Genomic DNA, 18,915 nt, shown 5'->3' with positions numbered 1-18,915 from the left:
TGTATGGAAATGAATTTTGCAGACATAAAAAAAGTTTGAAAACAATCAGAAATCAGATTTTTTCATTCTAATTTGAAAACTGCAAGTTAATATTTTTAAATTTCACACAATGCAGCATTGCAAAAAATGCAACCCCTCACTTGCGTCACTTGGCAAAATTCTGAGTATAAACTCAAGCCACCTCATGGCATCTTGATGATGGATCCGTGGTTCTGAGAAATACCTACTTAGCTGCCAAGTTTGAGTGCTTGTACTATGCTAGAGTTATATAAATTATATGTGTTAATTTATAGTAATACTGTCAATATATTGGCCATACTTGAAGACTAACCATTTTCTGTAACTTATCAACCCATTCCCAGGAAGACAGTAAACACTGGATAAAGGTAGATAATTTTGCTGCTCTTGTATCTGTTGCTTAGCTACTCAAGCTGAAGGTAAACACATTTATTCCCTCTTGAGGTTTGGTGTCTTTGTGTTCACACCTGACAATTACATTTATAAACCTTTAGTTAGACATGTCATTTCTTTTAATCTGAGGAAAATTATTTTTGTGTAGGTTTCTGCTTTTTAAATAAGTGAATGCATAAATCCTTCAGGTATTTTGGCAAGTTTTTGTGATGAACCAGTCCGTTAAGAACTGGGAGCTGGACTTGCAGTAGTGCTCAGCACTGCTGAAAAGTCAAGTCCTCAGATTATTCTGGTGCTTTGTCATTTATTTTTTCCTCCTGTCTTTTGTCGTCCTGTACAGCCTCACCTTATGGCCTCTGTCTCTCACTGTCCCTCTTTGATTGTTATTGTACCTTGTTTCTGTCCTTAGGCTCATTTGAGCTTTTGATTTCAGAAACTTTTCTTCTATTCCAGATGTTTTGTTTTAGTTTTTGGAGGCCTTCCTGTTTCTAAAGTCTTTATTCCTCAAATCTTACCTGTCAATATGAATTGATTCAAAGAAATCTGCAGATTTCTAATCTGTTCAACATCAATTATGGTGTACTTCATTTTTTTTTATTTAAAGCAACTCATTTTAGCTACAGATATAATCAGGTCTGATCTCCTAAAGAACAAGAATCAGAAGTCATAATAAAATCAGGTTATTTGAAGAATTGCGCTCTTAAGGTTTCACAAAGTCAGTTCATTAAAAAAGAAAAAAAGAAACAGACAAAATTATAGTTAATTTGAAGTTACTTATTTTACTTGGAGGAAAATAGGAAGGAAAGATTACTAGATTTGGGGATGTTCCAACTGGTCACTGATCAAGAAACTAAATTAACTGTGAATTGTCCTATAGCATCAGGACATTTCTCTGTTAATCAGAAGAATGTGTAAACCGAGGATTTTCTGTAGGTGTCATCAGAGTTGGTGAAAAGGCAATGACTTTTAAAAATAATTCTTAGCAGAGAAAAAGAGGAGAGCAAAGGAGCTTTCCTTGCTGTCTCTAGAAGAGCAAAATATATGAAAAAACTTTAAAAAAAATATGTAAAAATGTAAAGCCCGGCTTACATGCGACAAATACATTGGGATTTTTTGTCATTTATTTTATTTTACTGTTTCTTGTTCCCATTTATAGGTCTGTTCCCTCTGTTGTACGTCCTTGTATTCCTTTCTCTGTACTTAGCAGGGGGCAACAGCAGAACAGGATATACGTGTGCAGATCTCTGCCATGCCCATTCGGAGTAGTTCACTTACGTCTTCCTTAACATCTGACTTGTATTTGGCTCTAACTCTGTGAAATGGAGTGGCTGCAGATTCTATTCCTGCATCCCTGGTATAACGGCAGTAAGGAAACATGGGGATCTGAGGTGGATGGGTAGGGACAGTAACATTTCAATATAGCAGCTTGTGATTAAGTGTAAACATCGCGGTTGTTCTGCAAAACCAAAAGGTGTAAGAATTTCATGATTAGTTAGAGTTAGTTAAGTCAAATGCTATGCTTATAGAGGAAAAAAAAAGTAGAAAGAAAAAAGATTAATGTTAGAAACCAGACTTTTTTTTTTAACTGCAACAAAAATATGTCTAGCATTTAAGAAAGTATGGTGAAAGGAAGTAGATGACTGGAAATTTGAAAACTAACAGCACAAGGGCTATAACAAAGAAGAAATTAAAAATTAATGGTACTGAAATGCATAGTATGGAAATATTCTACTTCTCTCATTTGTGTCTGTCAAAAATACACATTGATAAAGGTTCCTGTCTCAATATATCCATTAAAAGTACACAATAATTTTATACAATTCAGGGACATGTTAAGAAGCATAACTTGCTATCAGTCATAAAAGCAAAATTTTTGTTAAATAGGCCTCCTAGAGATCTGGAAATGAAAAAAAAACCTTGGCAAAAGTGGCTGTATGTTCTATCACTAAGGGAAGAATTGTTTTATAGCATTTATAATCTGCTCAGAAAGTCAAAGAAAAATACTCTATTGGGACGGAAAAGTTTTTTAGTTCACTTGCACTTAAGTATGTAACTTATAATTATTCATTTATATTGCAAATACAAATTGTGTCCTGGGTTTTTACAGTGCTGTTTGTAAACTTCAAGTTATGAGCCCAAATGTGCAGATTTTCTGTAATATTATGCTTTTATTAAGCATACAGTTATACACACTGCTGTAGCATTAAAGTAATTATAATTGCTTTAAAGCAGATAAATCCTTACTGTAAAATAAAGGCTTTTATTTTAAAAAGAAGATAAATACACTCCATACGAGAGTGACTGCATGAATATGTGCTATTTAGCAAAAGTGAAATTAGCAGTAATAAAATGAAGCATTAATTTTTCTTTCCTGAACTGAAGCATCTTCTGACAAAATGTTCATGTATTCGCAAGTATTTAAAATTTTGTCCTTGAATATGATTTTTATAAAATCCCTGTCCCTCAGCTTTCATAAGTTGTTATTATTGAATCTGCATAAAAGATCTAGAGGGAAGTTCTTTGTTTGTCCATACGGAATATAAAAAGAACCTGTTCCATGCATAGGAAACCTATTGAGGTGTATATTTCACAGTGACCCAGGTGGCTGTGTGAGTTGTTCATAATGGAAAATTGAGGGTTTGTATCTTCCAGTAAACAGATATAAATCTGGCTCAGTACATTTTCTCTAGAGATTTTGGAGCAGCATGGACTGAGACAGTGGGCAGAACCTCAGGTAACAGATCACCAGCAAGAGTTTCTCTTATTGACAGAAAATAAATGTTTTCATTTGAAAGACTTCAGTAGTTATGGGAGAGAACCAGAAACAAAATATTAAGACATTCCAAATGGATGAAAATATTCAGGTTCAAATACTAATAATTATAAAGTATATGGGGGGGGGGGGGGGGGTGGTGGGGTTAAATGCAGTATCATTCCATGACTAATAGGAAAAGAAAGTAAGAAGAATGACAGGGCAAAAGCATAACAGCTGAGAATCAAGTACTTAAAATGAAATTAATTGTGGTCCCTGTACGTGCTTCTGCATGCTTCCTTTCTAGGTTCAAAAGAGCAAATGAAAACTGCTGGTCTTTATATTTAAAATACAGTTTGTTTTAAGTTATATAATCTGCCAAAACGTAGGATGCAGAAATACAGCTTTCACCCAACTGGATGGCTTGAATCTGACCAGAAGACCACAAGAAGTTACTGGAATGATTCCCCCTAAGAACAATGCTGATCCAGTGCCCTTTAACAGATAAACTCTTTCATGGAATTGCATCCATAGAATCCCTGTAAGCTGCTCTTGTGTTTGATTTAAAAAACTATCTGAACTCCATAAATAAAAGATAAGTTTAATGGATCAATAGAAATTGAAAATCTTCACTAAAAATGTAAGCAGGACTGGTACCTGAAACTGTTTTTAACTAGATGCTGCTTCAGCTATTCAGCAACAACTTACTGGAGACAAATTAAAGGTGCTTCTGTTTCTATGCCGGTAATTGTCTCAAGGCTTTTGATCTTTCATCTTAATATAGAAGGTTAAAGTATGCTTTTTAGTTTCTGCTATGGAGTAAGGAGAAACATGCTTGAAAAATACTTCCAGGAGCATTCTGTGTCATTTCTTTTACATATGCAGGGGAAGAAATAGATAGTTCTTACGAGTCTTCTGCTCTGATGTTCAAATTTAAGCTAGCCTTTGGTTAATCTTTTGTTTGCACATGGTTTTAGCAAAATGTACTCACATCTCAGCTGATTTTTTTTTTTTTTTTTTTTTTTTTTTTAATGCTGGGAATTATACCAACTGAGACAAGTCATGGATTTCCAGGTCTGGCATGACAGTTAAAGTCACACTAGTAAAAACTATCATATTTCATCAGCTATTGGCTAATTATTTATAAAACTTGGCTGTCTGATTAAAGCTGTTCTCCTTTATCAGAAAATAATAGTTTGGTATTGACAGCCCTTTCCAGGACATATTGCTGCTTAGGAGAAACTGCCGCAGCTGCCACAGGAGTGACTCAAGCAGACAGTCTGGGAACAGAGCAAACTGCTCGTAGGCAGCCTCTGAAATGTAGAAACACACACACACACACACACACACACACACACACACACATAGGATAATTGGCTGTGCAGCAGCTGTAAAGAATGATACACGAGATCTCACGTTCACTATGCATTCCAAATATTAAAGAGAACAATATAGTAATAACAAAGCAACATGAAAACTGTGCATGTTTATTAAGTATAGTCTTATTGCTATGGCATTATCTGCAAAAGCTGTGCCAACAAAGGATTACTCAGAATAGTATAAATAGATTTTGTATTCTAATTTATTTTTCTGTATTTTTTAATTCCATGAAGAATGCCAGTATTTTAATAGAACCACAATTTGCAGAAAGAATAAGGCTTCCAAATCTAACAGTTTCAATAAGCCAAAACTTGTTCTCATTTAAGACAGTGATAGAGCCTTTAGAGGACAGGATGAGACATAATTCTGATCAAGCTATTTTCCACAAACCTAGGCTGGAGAAAAAACCTCATTTGTCTTCCCCTAACAAGAGCCGTATGCTTTTGTTTTCTTTATGGAAAAGGTAACAAGGGATTCTTGCGATTTATGAACAGGACAGATACAGCTATTTTGGAAGTAAGAATGTTACTCATGTACTTTCCAGAGAAAATATTATTTGCCTTTCTAGTCTGCTGTAGTTTTTAGAGGAAGGTTAGTATTTGTGAAGAAGAAAGGACTACTGAATAGAAATTGCAAAAGAATGTTTTTAAGGTAGTTGAGAAATCCAGTATGTTTTATGCATCACAGAAAGAAGAGATACATCATTCCAGCTGCTAATACCAGATGACAGAATTATTATTGATTATTTTAGGAGTCTTTGGATAATGTTGCAGATCCTGGCACTGTTGGGTAACATGGAGCCACCTGAAAAGGATAGGTGTGGAGTGTGTTTTGCATGTGTTTCAGTGAATGACGGTGCACTGGGGGCAATACATTCCACAGAAGTTTAGAAATGCGAAAGTTAGGAGTTTAGTTTATGCAAGTCTTGCTTCTGAAGTCTGTAGAAAGATATGGGTGGTTCGCAGAGGCAATCTAAGATATAGCTAGAATAAATCGCTCTTTCAGGATGTCATATTTGGCCTTTGCCAAAATGACTGGAGATAAAAGCTGATGCACAGGGATAGACTTCGGTTGCATTTGAGAAGGTGTTTCTGGATAAATCTCATGCTTCAGAGCAAAACCAAGATATCTGCAGTATCCTGATATGAACCTGGTGAGACCTGGAGTGCTTGTGCAGAACATCTAATAATATCTGTTTCTTGCTATTTTCACATGGTTCATGCTGTGCAAAACCATTGGTTTTGGGGTTCCTCCTACGAGGGCTATGACATCGCACACTGCAAGGGCTGATGAGTTTTGTAAGCAGCCTGATTTAACAGACAGTGGCACATAACTGGGGATATGAAATTGATATATTAGCAATGGTTTAAACATTTCCGGAGCTTTGCCAGATGAAGTATAATTCAGACATAAACAAAACTGACATGGGAGGGCAGTGACAGGTTCTTGTAAAGAACCTCTAAGCCACTGTCCTTTTGCAATATCTCAAATTACTACATTTGTTTGAATCATTAGTACTTTATGCAGATAATTTCTAGCATAGTGGAACATGAAATACAGCTTGTTTCCTTTCTGGGTAAATAATAAATAAATATGCTGTACTCTCTCTATTTGGGAGAAGAGAGCTAGACCATGTTTCAGCCTGGATGCAGATTAAAGTGCTTCATCTACACATTTTAAAGAACGACATTTTTTGTCTATGCTTTTGTCTAGATTAGTACAAAACTTAATGTTCTGTTCTTAAGAATACAAAGTATTAAAGATATCTGTCTTTAATAAATCACAAAAGCTTTATCGAAAAGTGCATGAAAGTAATTGTTTCGGTTACTCTTGAGTTTTACTAAGTCTTTTTTGAAATTTCTACTCGGTTAAAAATTTTGTGATGTACCACTTATCGAGAAGTAGCATTCCCATGCTATTCTTTCTTTAAATACAGCTTCATTTCAATGTAGGGAATTGTATTATTATATTTATGGGAAAAGGATAATAACGTGCTTTGATGTGGGACTGAGCTCATCCTTCTCCTTTGAATAATATATACAGCATATCTGTAAGATTCACATTGTGTGATTGCATGAAATACATAACGGTAGTCAGACTTCTGAGGAGGAATTTATTTTATTTGAACAGCAGACTCCTGACTGAAATAAAAATTATGTGAAGGGGAAAACTACAGCATGTCTTGATATTTCTTCTTGTATGTACTAAGACATCAAAATTTTTCTTTGAGAACTGGCATAACATAAGAGTTAGCACATTTAATTGAAAATGAGTTTCATAGCATACTATCTTTTTTTTCTGTAGAAGGCTGTTTTCTCCTTACATTACACAAGAAATCAGATTAAAGACAACAGAATATTTTGTTTACTTGCTGGTTTCAGAACATACTTGGTCCAAAACAGTTGACTCCTGTCTTTCACTAACCTATTTGTCTAACTAACTTACAAGCTTGTATACTTTGAGATGTTACTCCATTGATGCTGTCTTTGCCCATCTGTTTTTCCACTTTGGGACTTGCCCCTAAGAAACACCTCTTCAGGCTGCCATCCCTATTTATGGAGACATAAGCAGAACAGTAGCACTTGTGTGAAAGAGCTGTCTTAACAAACCCATGTAGTACTCCTAAAGTGTTCAAGCACCCAGTACTCTTGTCTTTGTGGAATGCAAAACAGATGCAGATGAAATGAATAAATTTTAAAACTGGTATCTTCTGCAAGCATAATTTAAAATGCTAGAGCTCTGATAAGTAACATCCTTGTCAAAAATATAGGGGGGTATGTTTACACAACCTCTTCACAGCAGAAGCATTACGAATTAAAAAAAAAAGAATTTAAAAGTCCTGCAAGAGGCCAGTCTGGAGATGAACTAGCTTTTTTTTTAACTAAAACAAATACATCTTTACAAGAATGATCTGTCTAATCAAACTTGAAGTCAGTGTATTTGTGCAAAACAAGCTTTCATTAAAAGTTGGCCAAATTGAAATAACTGCGATTTTAAAATCAGAACATTCTAGTGCAATGAGTTTTAAAAGAAGTAATCCACATTGCATGTTAAAAGAAACAAATCAGTACAGTGGGAATTTTTGCTCCCTGTCTCTACCTCTCTGCTCTCTTATTTGATTTGGAAGGGGAGGTAGCATGATTTTCGAGGTTGTATTTTTTTTAGATTGATTTGTTCTGCAGTTTCACTACTGCAGAATCTGGAACAGAGAGAAGAGTCTTTTGAGGAGCAACAGAAAAGACTGTGCACTGTGGATTCCACAAATTTCTTTAGAGGCACCTTGAGTCACAGAATACAAATAAATAACAGTGAGAGCACAGGTATGCTTTTATTACGTGGAACAGTAAAGGATGTAATGAATAGGTTAGGCCAAAATAGCACAGTCATTTTAATTCACAGTAAGCTTAAAGTGGTACTTGGAGATACAGTTTTATCCATCCTTCGACCTTGGGTACTCATGATTCAGCACCAGTTCACATAAGGCTGTGCAAAAGAGATGAAAAAAAAGATTTTATATGGACCAGTTCCAGGTCAGTGCTAATTGCAAGGGTAAAGGATGTAATTGCAGAAAACATGCAGGAGAAGTGAATGGGAGAGGGGAGATGGGGTCATGCTGTCTCACTCCAGGCCCAGCTGATCTGACCATAGAGCCGCCAGCAGCTGTGTGTCACACCTGATCTGATATGGGCTGCTGTTGAGCTGGGCACTCATGCCTGCTTCCCTCTCTCCCTCATGTTCCTGACCCTGTGTCCCTGCCCCTGGCTTGCACTGGATCACTTGGCCTTAGAACCACAGGGCTTCTTGGTAGGGTAGGTTTCTGTCAGATCAGAAACTGGCTCAGTATGTGGTTTGATAATTGCACAATTTGGTATAAGTACTGAGAATGGAAGACGCCAGACTTCATATGAAAAGGCAGCCTGCCATCAGTGGGACTAAGATGACACCTTTGTGGCTGGACATCCTCATTAAAGAAAAAAAAAATTATTAATCATGCCAGTGTAATTGAAAAGAACCTTTCTATTTTAGTTTTTGCAGCATTTCTCAACTCTGAGAAATAATTAAAGCAATCTGGAAATCAATTCCATTCCCTATAATTGTCATGGGTACTAAATCTGTACAAGCATAGAAATGACCATTGCTATAGGATGATATTTAGTATACAAATATCTTCATGAAAGAATAGAATGGAATCTTATTGCTAGAAGTCTTGTCCAAGTTTGGGACTGAAGACGTTCAAGTCTCTGCTTTATAAAGCATCAAAATTACAGTAGATTCCCCCTCCATTCAATACAACTAAACCCTTCAAAACTGAGTACTGCCAAGCTAATTTCAAATAATGAAAAATAAGTCTATTTTTTACATCAAATGGGTCATCACTCTTAATGTCTGGTTCAACCAATATGACAGTATGGAAGAAAATCTGGGGTTTTTTTCAGAAGTTCTGCAGGTGCACGACTTCATCCCAGTTCTCAAGAAAAACTTGAGACCAACCTGTAAAAATATTAAATTATTGTATTATTTATAATAAAATTGTTGCTATTATTATTATTATTCGAGTAGTAATTCTTAAACATTTGTCTGCATTTATATGCTATTGTTTCTTAAACATTTATACCTTGAGAGTTTTATTTCACAGTAGTGCATAAAACAGAATTACATAGAGACTTCTGAAGGTCCTGTTCTAGCATGGACTGTTCTGGGGGCTCTGCCATCACTTAGGAAGGTAAAATCTCTTTCTCTTTCACCTTCCCAGATCTGTTTTCAGGAACCTGTGCTTCTTGCCAAGCAACTGATGGTCGCAGGCTGTAAAAGAGTGGCCTTCACTGTAATCTGTTTTCTCCCCAGCTACAGAATAAGATCAGATCTATCAGTTCTTGCTACATTTTCCAGGCAAGGTGCCAGTAACTTTGCCATATGCTGCCAGCAGGGAACCTTAACAAAGACATGTCTTGGCGATTGCTTTTCCTTTTTAAAAGACAAAGGAAACTGTATATATGTCTAGATGAAGGGGAGCTCTGGCATAACTGAATGTCTTTTCTTTTGCAATAAACTGGATCTTAAATCACCTCAAATTCTTAAAATACAATTTTTCAAGAAAAAAAGACACAATTTGGCAAAACCAGATTAAAAACAGATTAGATGCTATAAAATCTGTTATAATAAAAGACATCTTCTGTGTCTTTGCTAAACATTGTGCTAATCAGTGATACAATGAATATTAGAAAAACCAGCAAATTGATTCCTAAATGTCACAATTACATTTTAACAGAGGACATTAAAAGCAGTTATTTCCTTTCTTGATTGCTCAGAGGTTTTATTATTTCATTATAATTTATCACACAAATCCAAACCAGGCCAGCTCAGCTTCTTTGTTTACAGATAATAAATAAATAGAACTTAAAAGGAAGCTATAGAAACCCCTTCAGTAGAATTTATTTTATAGCAATTCACAAAGATTTTTGTCAGAACAACTGAAGCATTTTTTGTCATCAAGACCAAAACAAAATTGTTTTGGAAAAGCTTTATGTGAGAAGGGCCATTGGCATTCACATTCAAAGTAATTATTCTTGTAAAATTAATTAACTTTTTTTTTTTTTAATCCAAGCCCTTAGAATACTTCCCATTAGTAACAGCAGGTCTGTGCTTTTTATGTTCATTGTGGCAGATGTTCTTTACATCCCAGATTTCCTCAGAACAACAGAATGGTTTGATGGATGAAAGACTACATCTGGAAAAAGTGTATCAGTCAGCGTCATTAAAATAAAAGCCTGAGCCAGAGCCCACTGAAATCAGTGGGAATTCCTGGCTTATGTTCACATTTTTCATATCTTGTTAAGAGGGAGTAAGTCTTGATTATTAAAAAATAATGGAGTGACATTCTTTACTTGTACTGCATGTAATTTCTTTCTCCATCAGTGAGGAAGAGAAAGGTTGTATTGGCAGAAGAATATGTCATGGCACTTATGGATAGCTGGGCTTGGGGTCCCATGAGACTTTCAGGTTTGCACAGTGCTACCAGCTGGCACCCAAGACACCCTTGGGGAGTCTGCGAAGGCTCCTAAGAGATGCTGGGAAGGTGTAACTGGCTGTGGTGTACCAGTACTACTGACAAAGGGGAAGAATATTTAAGCAAACAAGAAGCTAAAGACTCAGGTTTTTATGACAGCATTTTGGCCAGGCCAGGGCTAGTTTTTGCAGTAGCCAGGAGGAGGTATGGCTAGGACCTGAAGGTTATTCTATACCACCTCACTTCCGTGTTAGGGGAGTATGGCATGGTCAGGTTGGGTTCTGTGGTGAATGTTTTGCATGTGAATCACTCACCTCTCTCTTGTACACTTCTGTTACTGATATTGTTGCTGTTACTGTTCATTTTCTTATTTCGTTGTTGTTTCCAGTGAATTGTTCTTATCTCAACCCCTGATCTTTACCTTTTGTGCCTCCAATTCCCCTCTCCAAGAATAGTCCAAGGAATTAAATTCTGATGGGCATGTAAGCTACTAGACAACACTATACCGGAATTGCAGCATTAGTGTTTATCACCTATGGAAATGGAAGAGAAAATACAAAAGGAATCTGAAATCACTTTTCAGCAAAGTTAGGGAGACTACCACAAACAGGAAGGAATCCTTCAAATTGTATTTAAAACAAGAAAATAAAAAGTATAATATGATTTAATTTATTAAATTTCATAATATGATCAATTTGGCAGCATGGAAAAAGAATTTGAGAATTGACAAAATAAAAGCATCAAAATTAGTAATAAGATATATTTGAAATAGAAAAAACATGCCAGCAGCCATTGGCCCAGCAGATCATTTGTATGGAATGTATTCAGAGAGATGCATTTTCTCCATCAGTATTTTCTATGAAAAATAAATGAAGATGCTCCCATGCTAAAGTACAGTTCTCTGGGGGGAGAGGGCTCAGTGGACACAATCTGTCTGAATTTGAAGTTATTGTGGAAGCAGCTACAGATAAAATATTAGAAAGATAAAATGGTCTGATAAAATACATAGAAACCAGCACTTTCCCAAAAATTCTAAAAGAGTTCAGGTATGAAACGGTTCAACTACTAATGGTGTAAATTCTTACTTGACTGGACAGTAAATAAAATAGCAGATGAAATTCAATAGAGATAAAGGCAAAGGAAGTGAAATGCAGTATAGATAAATGTAAAGAAATCTATGCTTCTGAAGGCAAGAAATCCTAGCTTTGTACATAAACCAATGGACTCTGAGTTGACTGCTTTGACTTCGGAACAAGACCTTGGGATTATGATAGTTTTATGGAAGTGTTATTTCTGTGCAGTCAATGTTCACTTCATGCCCCAAGAAAAAAAGAATCTTAAAAATCACATGAAAGAAATAGAGAATAAAAAATAGAGAACAAAAGAGAAAACAGTATTATTCAACTGAATAAATGCACTATTTGCCTGTACTTCAGTGCTGTCCTCTCACTACAGAAAGGCTGTCTATAAAAATGGGAAAAGTTCATTGAAGTGAAACAAGGGGCATTGAGAAATTGAAGTCTATCTCAGGCACAGTATCAGAGCCCTGATAGTCATCTCTGATCACAGAGATGACTGTGTCAGCTGGGGTTCTTTAGCTTGGGAAACAGATGACTTGGGAGGTATAGCAGAACATAAGCCAGATTCAAAGCAAACAAAATAATGTTTTCCTACATAAGGTAGTAGATGTGTGGAATTCTGTGTAATAATATTGAGGTATTAAAGAACTCTACATGGGTTACAAGGGAGAATGGACAAATTCTTAGGAGAAAGACCCATTATAGGCCACTAAATGGACAAACGACAACAGGATCAAGAAACCCACAACACTGAAAATAACTGGAAGTTGGGAAATGACTGTATAATATCATATATACTTGCTCTGTTCCTCCTTTCCTTTGGCTGTCCTCTTAGGCTAGATATACCTTAATCTGAATAAGAAAAACACCTCTATAAGCTAAAATTTTCATAATATGTTGTTATTTAGTATTATAATTTCTTTGTACAGTGTCCCAAAGTATATGTATTTTTAAAACAAAATGGACGAGTTACTGGATGAGTTCATTGTCTGAAAGTCACATGATAAAATTATTAATATTCCTCTTGTAGCTTTAATGTCTGGGAGCTTTAATCACGACTCAAAATTCTGCCATGTCTGATATAAATCATAGAAAAACAATACAAAAATGGAAATACTAAGTCTGCCCCAAATGGTTTGGTAATACATACATAGAACAAGAACCAAAACCAGAGACAGCTATAGCAGCATATACTTGCTATACTGCTATACTTGTATAACAGCTATACAAATAAACTATGAGACAACACAAGACAAAATATTCATTTGATTGTACAAAATTTTTAGGGAGCATGGTGGTAGAAGGGTATTTGTGAGGAAAAATGAACCCAGTTTGCAGGTATTTACATGAAATACATTTTAAGTATGAAGGATGCCTGGAAAAAAGCCCTCAAATTTGTCTGAAAATTCAACAGCAAACTAGAGGCCAATACATTGTGTTAAACAAATTTGTATGGCGAATTTCATCTGCTACAAAGAAATGGCAGATGAAAGAAAGAGTAATCTATGAAATGTACTGAAATCAAACTCAAAAAGTTTATGACTGATGCAGCAGACGCAAATTCACTGGAAAGATCAAAATGGAAAAGGAACATGGTAGAAGCTGAGGAGAATCATTACAATAGATATGGCAACATCAGAGCTGCATTTTTGAAAACCAGAGAAAGAGAAGATTGATGGAAATGAGAAGGGACATGAGCCTAGACAAGAATTTTAGCTGGATGGGGAGATAGGAAAGCTGCATGTGAGCTATGCTTTACATTGAATATTTCGGGCATAACTTCAGTGGCAGAATCTGCAGTGAGGTTTTAGTAGGACATGAGCCTAGACAAGAATTTTAGCTGGATGGGGAGATAGGAAAGCTGCATGTGAGCTATGCTTTACATTGAATATTTTGGACATAACTTCAGTGGCAGAATCTGCAGTGAGGTTTGAGTTGAGGATGATGTCCTTTTCATGGTTATGAGTGACAGGGGGTGGTCTCATAGTGGCTAAGTAGGTAGGCATATACAGCCTGGGTAATGGTGGGAATAGATATGCAAATATATGTATATAGTTCAGAAAGCTCTTCTACTGAAGATACATACTGTTGTTTTTTACTGTTGTTTTTCACTTTTCCTGGACTCTTTTACAATATGTGTACCATGTAATCAAAAACCCCCCATAATTAATTGACTGAGGTTGAGCATGACCTTACGGATGCAAGAAATCTCTCAATGTCCGATGGGAACTTTCCCTGGCAGCATTTGACTGCACTAGACCTTGTAGCAGTCTGCACTTTATTTCAAAGTCTTATTGTTCAGAGACCATTCATACTGAATTTTCTCCCCTTTGTATTTAAAAAAGCAAGGACATCTGATTCAGTCTTTTTCTCTTTATATTTTACCATATAATACTAGACAAGAGAGATCACTGAGAAGAGTTTGCTGTAATGGCACAATTAAAGAGTAAAAGCAGGAAGATTTCTCTTTGGAAAGTTATTTGAAGAGGTCAGTCTCCACACTAAGGATGGTGATGTTTGGATAGACAAAAAAAGAGTCTGCCATTTGGATTCAGAGAGGTAGGTCATGGCTTTAACTGTCTGCTCACTGACAGGAAAAAAAAGTAGATACGAGATTTCATACTATTATTCTCCATTTACAGTTGGCAGATAAGTTAGAAACATACTCTTGAGTTTATTCCTTACTTAAGGAAATATTGCACTTCTTCCTTTGAAAACTCACCAGTTTCATTAAACTAAGAATGATATTTTTAAGGCAATTTATTTGAGTGTGACTATATTCTCTGCTGCTTTGCTATTGTTTAAGTCCTTCTAAAATGGTCTTTACAGAGCCACAACGAAGATTTTTTTTTCTTAGGGCAAAAGTACAGGCAGAAGATATTGTTTTCTCTGCTTCTCCAGCAGTTGAAGAGCAGCACTGAAATGGAGATTCACACACCTAATCTTGCAGTTAGGCTGTGCACTGAAGGCTTAGCCTGAGGAGAACCGAGAATGGAACCGAGAACCGAGAATGGAATGCCGAGATAATTCAAAGACCTGATGTGCTTGACATGACCTGAAATACTGAAATATTTCTAGGCAGTTTTTTAGGTATTATGTTAGTGATGGAGCTGCCATGACATTTTCGTACTAGATGTACTATTTCAGCTCTTCACAATTTTTCTCCAAAAATGACCTTTCAGGATGATTTTTTGTATGTGCATGAGGGTAGTACTTAAAGGTGCTAAACTGACAACACTTAGAATCTATTTAATGGCTATAGCAAATACAATACAGTACAGTGCCCAGCTCCCAACAGTGTGCCAGTAATACCACCTTTCTTCTACCAAAAAGGCAACTGAACATTTCAACATTCTTGGTTTTCCGCTGAGACTGGCAAAGGCCTTGCAGAAATAAGGGGATCAGACATTCTGAAGGTTTCTTTCATTTGGAGCATGAATTCTCCCTTCTTTTCCCCTTACTTGAAATAATCTGACTCCACTGGAAGAGGTTAGCAACTACTAAGGGGGAAATACCTTTTAACAGATGTTTTAGTAGCCAGAAACTTCCAAAGAATGATGATCAAAAGATAAACTGGTAGTTCTACTTAATTTCTGTGTTGTTATGTTTTATTTACTTCTATTTACTACATTTGGAGGATTTGTTTGTAAGCACTATCTTTGCAGTGCCTAGAAGGTTAGAGAAACAGTGAATAAATTTCAGGCACTTCACAGTTCTTTTCATTTTATTGATGTGGGGTTTTTTCCTGTTGAGGAATGAGGGCAAAGTATGCAAACTGAGTACAGAAGATAACAGAATGTGTGCATGTTATTTTCAGAAATGAAAGTGTGAATATTCCTTTGGAGAGGGGAAAAAAGGAGAGGGAAAATAAAAGATTTGGGACAAGAAAGAATAAGACAGAAGGGCTAAGAGGGCTTGAGTCATGGGACAGAGTACAAAAGAGAAAAGGAGGAAGGAGCAGTTGAGGAATGTGAAGTGCTAATGAGGAGCAGGGGCAGGCAGCCATTAATTAACTTCTGTTTGATCACCTATTCCTTCCAGAACTATGTAGGTAGAGACAATCCTAGCATTGCAGCCTGTCCCAGAGGGCTGAACTGCAAGTCAGACAGTCCATACATCTGCCTTGGCATTCTTATTTAAAGGATTCATAAATTCCTCCATTGTTCTACAGGGTGCTTCTCTTCCCCTTGTCTGTGCTGAAAGCTCTCATTCTTCGAAGCTGTCTGCGCCACTCAGCCTGACCTTCTATTTGGGCCAAACTTGGGGGCAGTTCTTTTTACTGTTCCTTCCTGTTACATATGATTTGGGCTGTCCTGACAATCACTGTGTATGGGACAAGATCAGGGACTTGCCCATTGGCAGGGAGGAGGTTTGGCAGAACCTGTTCCTGCACGTTATCATGGATCTGCAGTCTCAACGAAGGGATCTGAGCCCTGCCACTTGTCTTTTAAGACTGAAATAGTGTGTGAATGGAAAGTAGGATGGGGATTGCCAGTCAAAAGGAAAAAGTGAAAAGCTGACATACACAATTCCTCATTGAACAGGGAAGCTGATCAGAATTTGGAAGAAAACACTAGAGTACATGAGCTGATAGCATATTTGGGTAGGGCTGGCAAAAACAGATTCAGGAAAAGAATTCACTTTGCAGTCACACCACCTGTGTAGCCAAAGAATTGATGGAGGAAACAGGAGCAGTCAGCATGAACACATCAACTATGGATGTGATAACATGCTACAAAAACCCTAGGAAATTCAAGCACAGAATTAAAACAGAATTCACACTTACCTTTGGAATTTTTTGTCCTTCCAAAATACTCAAAATCAGAAACACAGAAAATTATTGTTGAAAGTGTTTCAGCTGTGTAATTATATACCAACCAGCCATCTCTGTGCTCTATTTATAAACATACATGCCAATAACTACCTATCTATCTTTGCAATGCCAGGAGGAGTTTTGGCTCTGGGAAGGTCTGTGTGGGTGCTACATGCAGCACTATGCTAAATGTAGCACAGGCTCTGGCCACAGTATGTAGACTTGCCAAACTTTATTTCTCCTCCACACTTCACCATGATACTGAAGATGAGTGCTAATGTCTTTACAAACAATTCCATCATTGAAGATATGGGTTTTAATGTCTTTGAAATGGGTCTTAATATCTCTAGTAACTTTGGGCAGCAGGTTTGTTACAGAGCCCAGACAGCCTGACTCCTGAAACAGGCAAGTGAATCTGCACAAGTCTGAGTTTCTGAACTTTGGGGTAAAATGACAGGTTCAAGGGGGGGAAATATATGGTAGGCGGTTTGGGAAGGCTGTACCTTTCTAGTACCTCAGCCAATGGGGAAAGGAAGAGGGCAACAGGAGGAGGGATAAAAGGAGGCTGTGCAGTCAGGAACCTCAAGAGAGAAAGTTCCACGGGCATGTGCCCCAGTGGACTCTCCCTTTATTCAAATCAAGTTGCAGGATTCCTCTGTCTCCTTTTTGGACACTGGCTTTTCATAGCGTGATTTTCTGTACAACCATAGAACAAGTTTGGCCCTACACTTATCCATCATTAAACACATACTTTCCAGTTTTAAAGCCCTTACAATCCTGTTGGAAGCTTTCATGTTTAGCATTATTCTCAAGCTCTTAAAGCCGTCCCTTTTAAAGATTTTGTGCAGGTGGCCGATTTTGGTGGTGTGGGGACGAGATGAGAAGAGACTCTGGTAAAACAGCCCAGGCAACCGAGGCAAAGCTGGGAGTCTTGCAAAGGCAATGGCCCAGCATTGCTCTCCTTCTCTGTCCATCTGTCACCATTGGGTTTTGTGCTTTTGAGCTCCCAGACTTGTGTGATGTGGTCAAACAATAACCCCTGGGATTTGTACTATCACAGAATGGTGCGGGGTTGAAGGGCACGTTGAAGGTCACCTAGTTCCAACCCCTGGCCGTGGGCTGGGACACCTTCAATTAAGACCAGGTTGCTCAGTGCCCCATCCCACCTGGCCTTGAACATCTCTTCCCAAATTTCTTCTTTTTTTTTTTTTTTTTTTTTTTTTTTTTTTTTTTTTTTTTTTTTCCCCAATGCTATGGGTTACGGTTCCTCAGAACTGCAGGAATGAGCTTGACAATGCAACAGAATCCACGAGAAACGCATCTCTTCGAGCAGGGGTTAAATGAGAACAGCTTTGTAACGCTTTCTCGCTTCCACCCGGGGAAATGGAAAAGTGCCAGGGTGTTTTTTTAAGCTGCTCTTTACCAGCAGTCCCCTGAGAATGAGCGGTTCTGCGCTGAGAGTTTGCGACCAGCGCCGGTCACGGCAGGACCCTCCCCGCCGGGCCCTGCAGGGCCGCGGGCAGCGCCGCTCCCCGGCTTCCCCTCGCCGTGCGCACGCGCGCGGCCGGCGCCTGCGCGGCGGGGCGGGCGGAGGGGCGGGCGCGGGTCTGCATCCGGGTCGCCGCCGTGCCCATTGTCTGGGGAAGGGGCCCGGGGCTCGGCGGCGCTGCACCCGAGGGCCCCTGCCCGCCCGCCGCCCATCCGCGCAGGCTTTAGTAAGTGATCCGCAGCGGTTCTGCCGGTCCTGCTCCGCGGGGGTGCCGCTGTGCCCGCGGAGCGCCCCCGCCCCCGGCGAGCGGGCGCATCGCTGTCCCTTGGGCGTCCCACGGTCCCGGCTGCGCGTCCCCCCTGCGTCTGGTCGCTGGCGGATCACGCCAGGGCGCGTCCTCGGGGGATGCTGGCTGCTCCGGGGATGTCTGGCGGCCCCAGTGCCCACTCAGCCCTCCCGGGGCTGCGGGCAGCCCGCGGTGCGCAGTGCCGTGCGGTTCCCGGCGCCTGCAGGGAGCACCAGCGCTCCGCCGGGCGGGCGGACCCTGCCCTGCCTCACCTGTGGGAGCGGGTGTGCCCCGGATCCCGATGCGGCTGCATCTGCCGGCTGCTCTCGGGACTGCCCCTGCCTGTCACGCCCGTTCTGCCTTGTAATTTGAATGCCCTTAGCGATGCTGAATTCTCTTTATGCTACCCAGTAACAACACTGTTTTTTTTCCTGCAGTGGACCGCAGTTCGAAGAGGAGACAGGTGAAGCCTTTGGCAGCTTCGCTGCTGGAAGCTTTAGATTATGATAGCTCTGATGACAGTGATTTTAAAGTTGGAGATGCTTCAGGTAAATATGCTTTCTCATCTCCTCAGTTCAGAATTATCTCATTTTTGGTTTATGGTTGCTCATTTGATATCATATAGGAGGCAGAATGCTTGTAGTGAGTCTGCTGGGACTTGGAGCCCCTTGAAGGGAGTGACTTGATTGGATAACTGG

At 38.7% G+C, this 18,915-nt stretch overlaps 1 protein-coding gene and 1 long non-coding RNA gene across 8 annotated transcripts in view; one reads left to right on the top strand and one right to left on the bottom strand.

The window, feature by feature from the left end:
- Nucleotides 1-7,846: 7,846 nt before the first annotated feature.
- On the bottom strand, nucleotides 7,847-18,560 carry LOC116445080. The gene is made up of 3 exons (XR_004240645.1): nucleotides 18,490-18,560; nucleotides 10,865-11,083; nucleotides 7,847-8,026 (listed from the first exon to the last, which is right to left on the bottom strand). It is a non-coding gene; the product is annotated as an uncharacterized LOC116445080 (long non-coding RNA).
- The window catches only part of PHF14 (PHD finger protein 14), a 164,716-nt gene continuing 163,826 nt past the window's right edge, over nucleotides 18,026-18,915 (top strand). For 5 of the 7 annotated variants that reach the window (XR_004240641.1, XM_032111136.1, XM_032111126.1 and 2 more), the window contains exons 1-2: nucleotides 18,026-18,157; nucleotides 18,655-18,765. Coding sequence is in view for 6 of the 7 variants with exons in the window: in XM_032111136.1 (XP_031967027.1) it covers nucleotide 18,157; nucleotides 18,655-18,765 (112 nt within the window). In the remaining variant the exon portion in view is untranslated. Of the gene's footprint in view, nucleotides 18,158-18,602; nucleotides 18,766-18,915 lie in introns of those variants that run through there. The other 2 variants (XM_032111107.1, XM_032111115.1) reach the window with 1 other exon arrangement.

Source organism: Corvus moneduloides, chromosome 1, assembly GCF_009650955.1.
Source record: "Corvus moneduloides isolate bCorMon1 chromosome 1, bCorMon1.pri, whole genome shotgun sequence".
Taxonomy (NCBI): Eukaryota; Metazoa; Chordata; class Aves; order Passeriformes; family Corvidae; genus Corvus; species Corvus moneduloides.
Note: the sequence above shows the minus strand (reverse complement) of the source record. Positions and strands in the feature narration are given on the sequence as shown.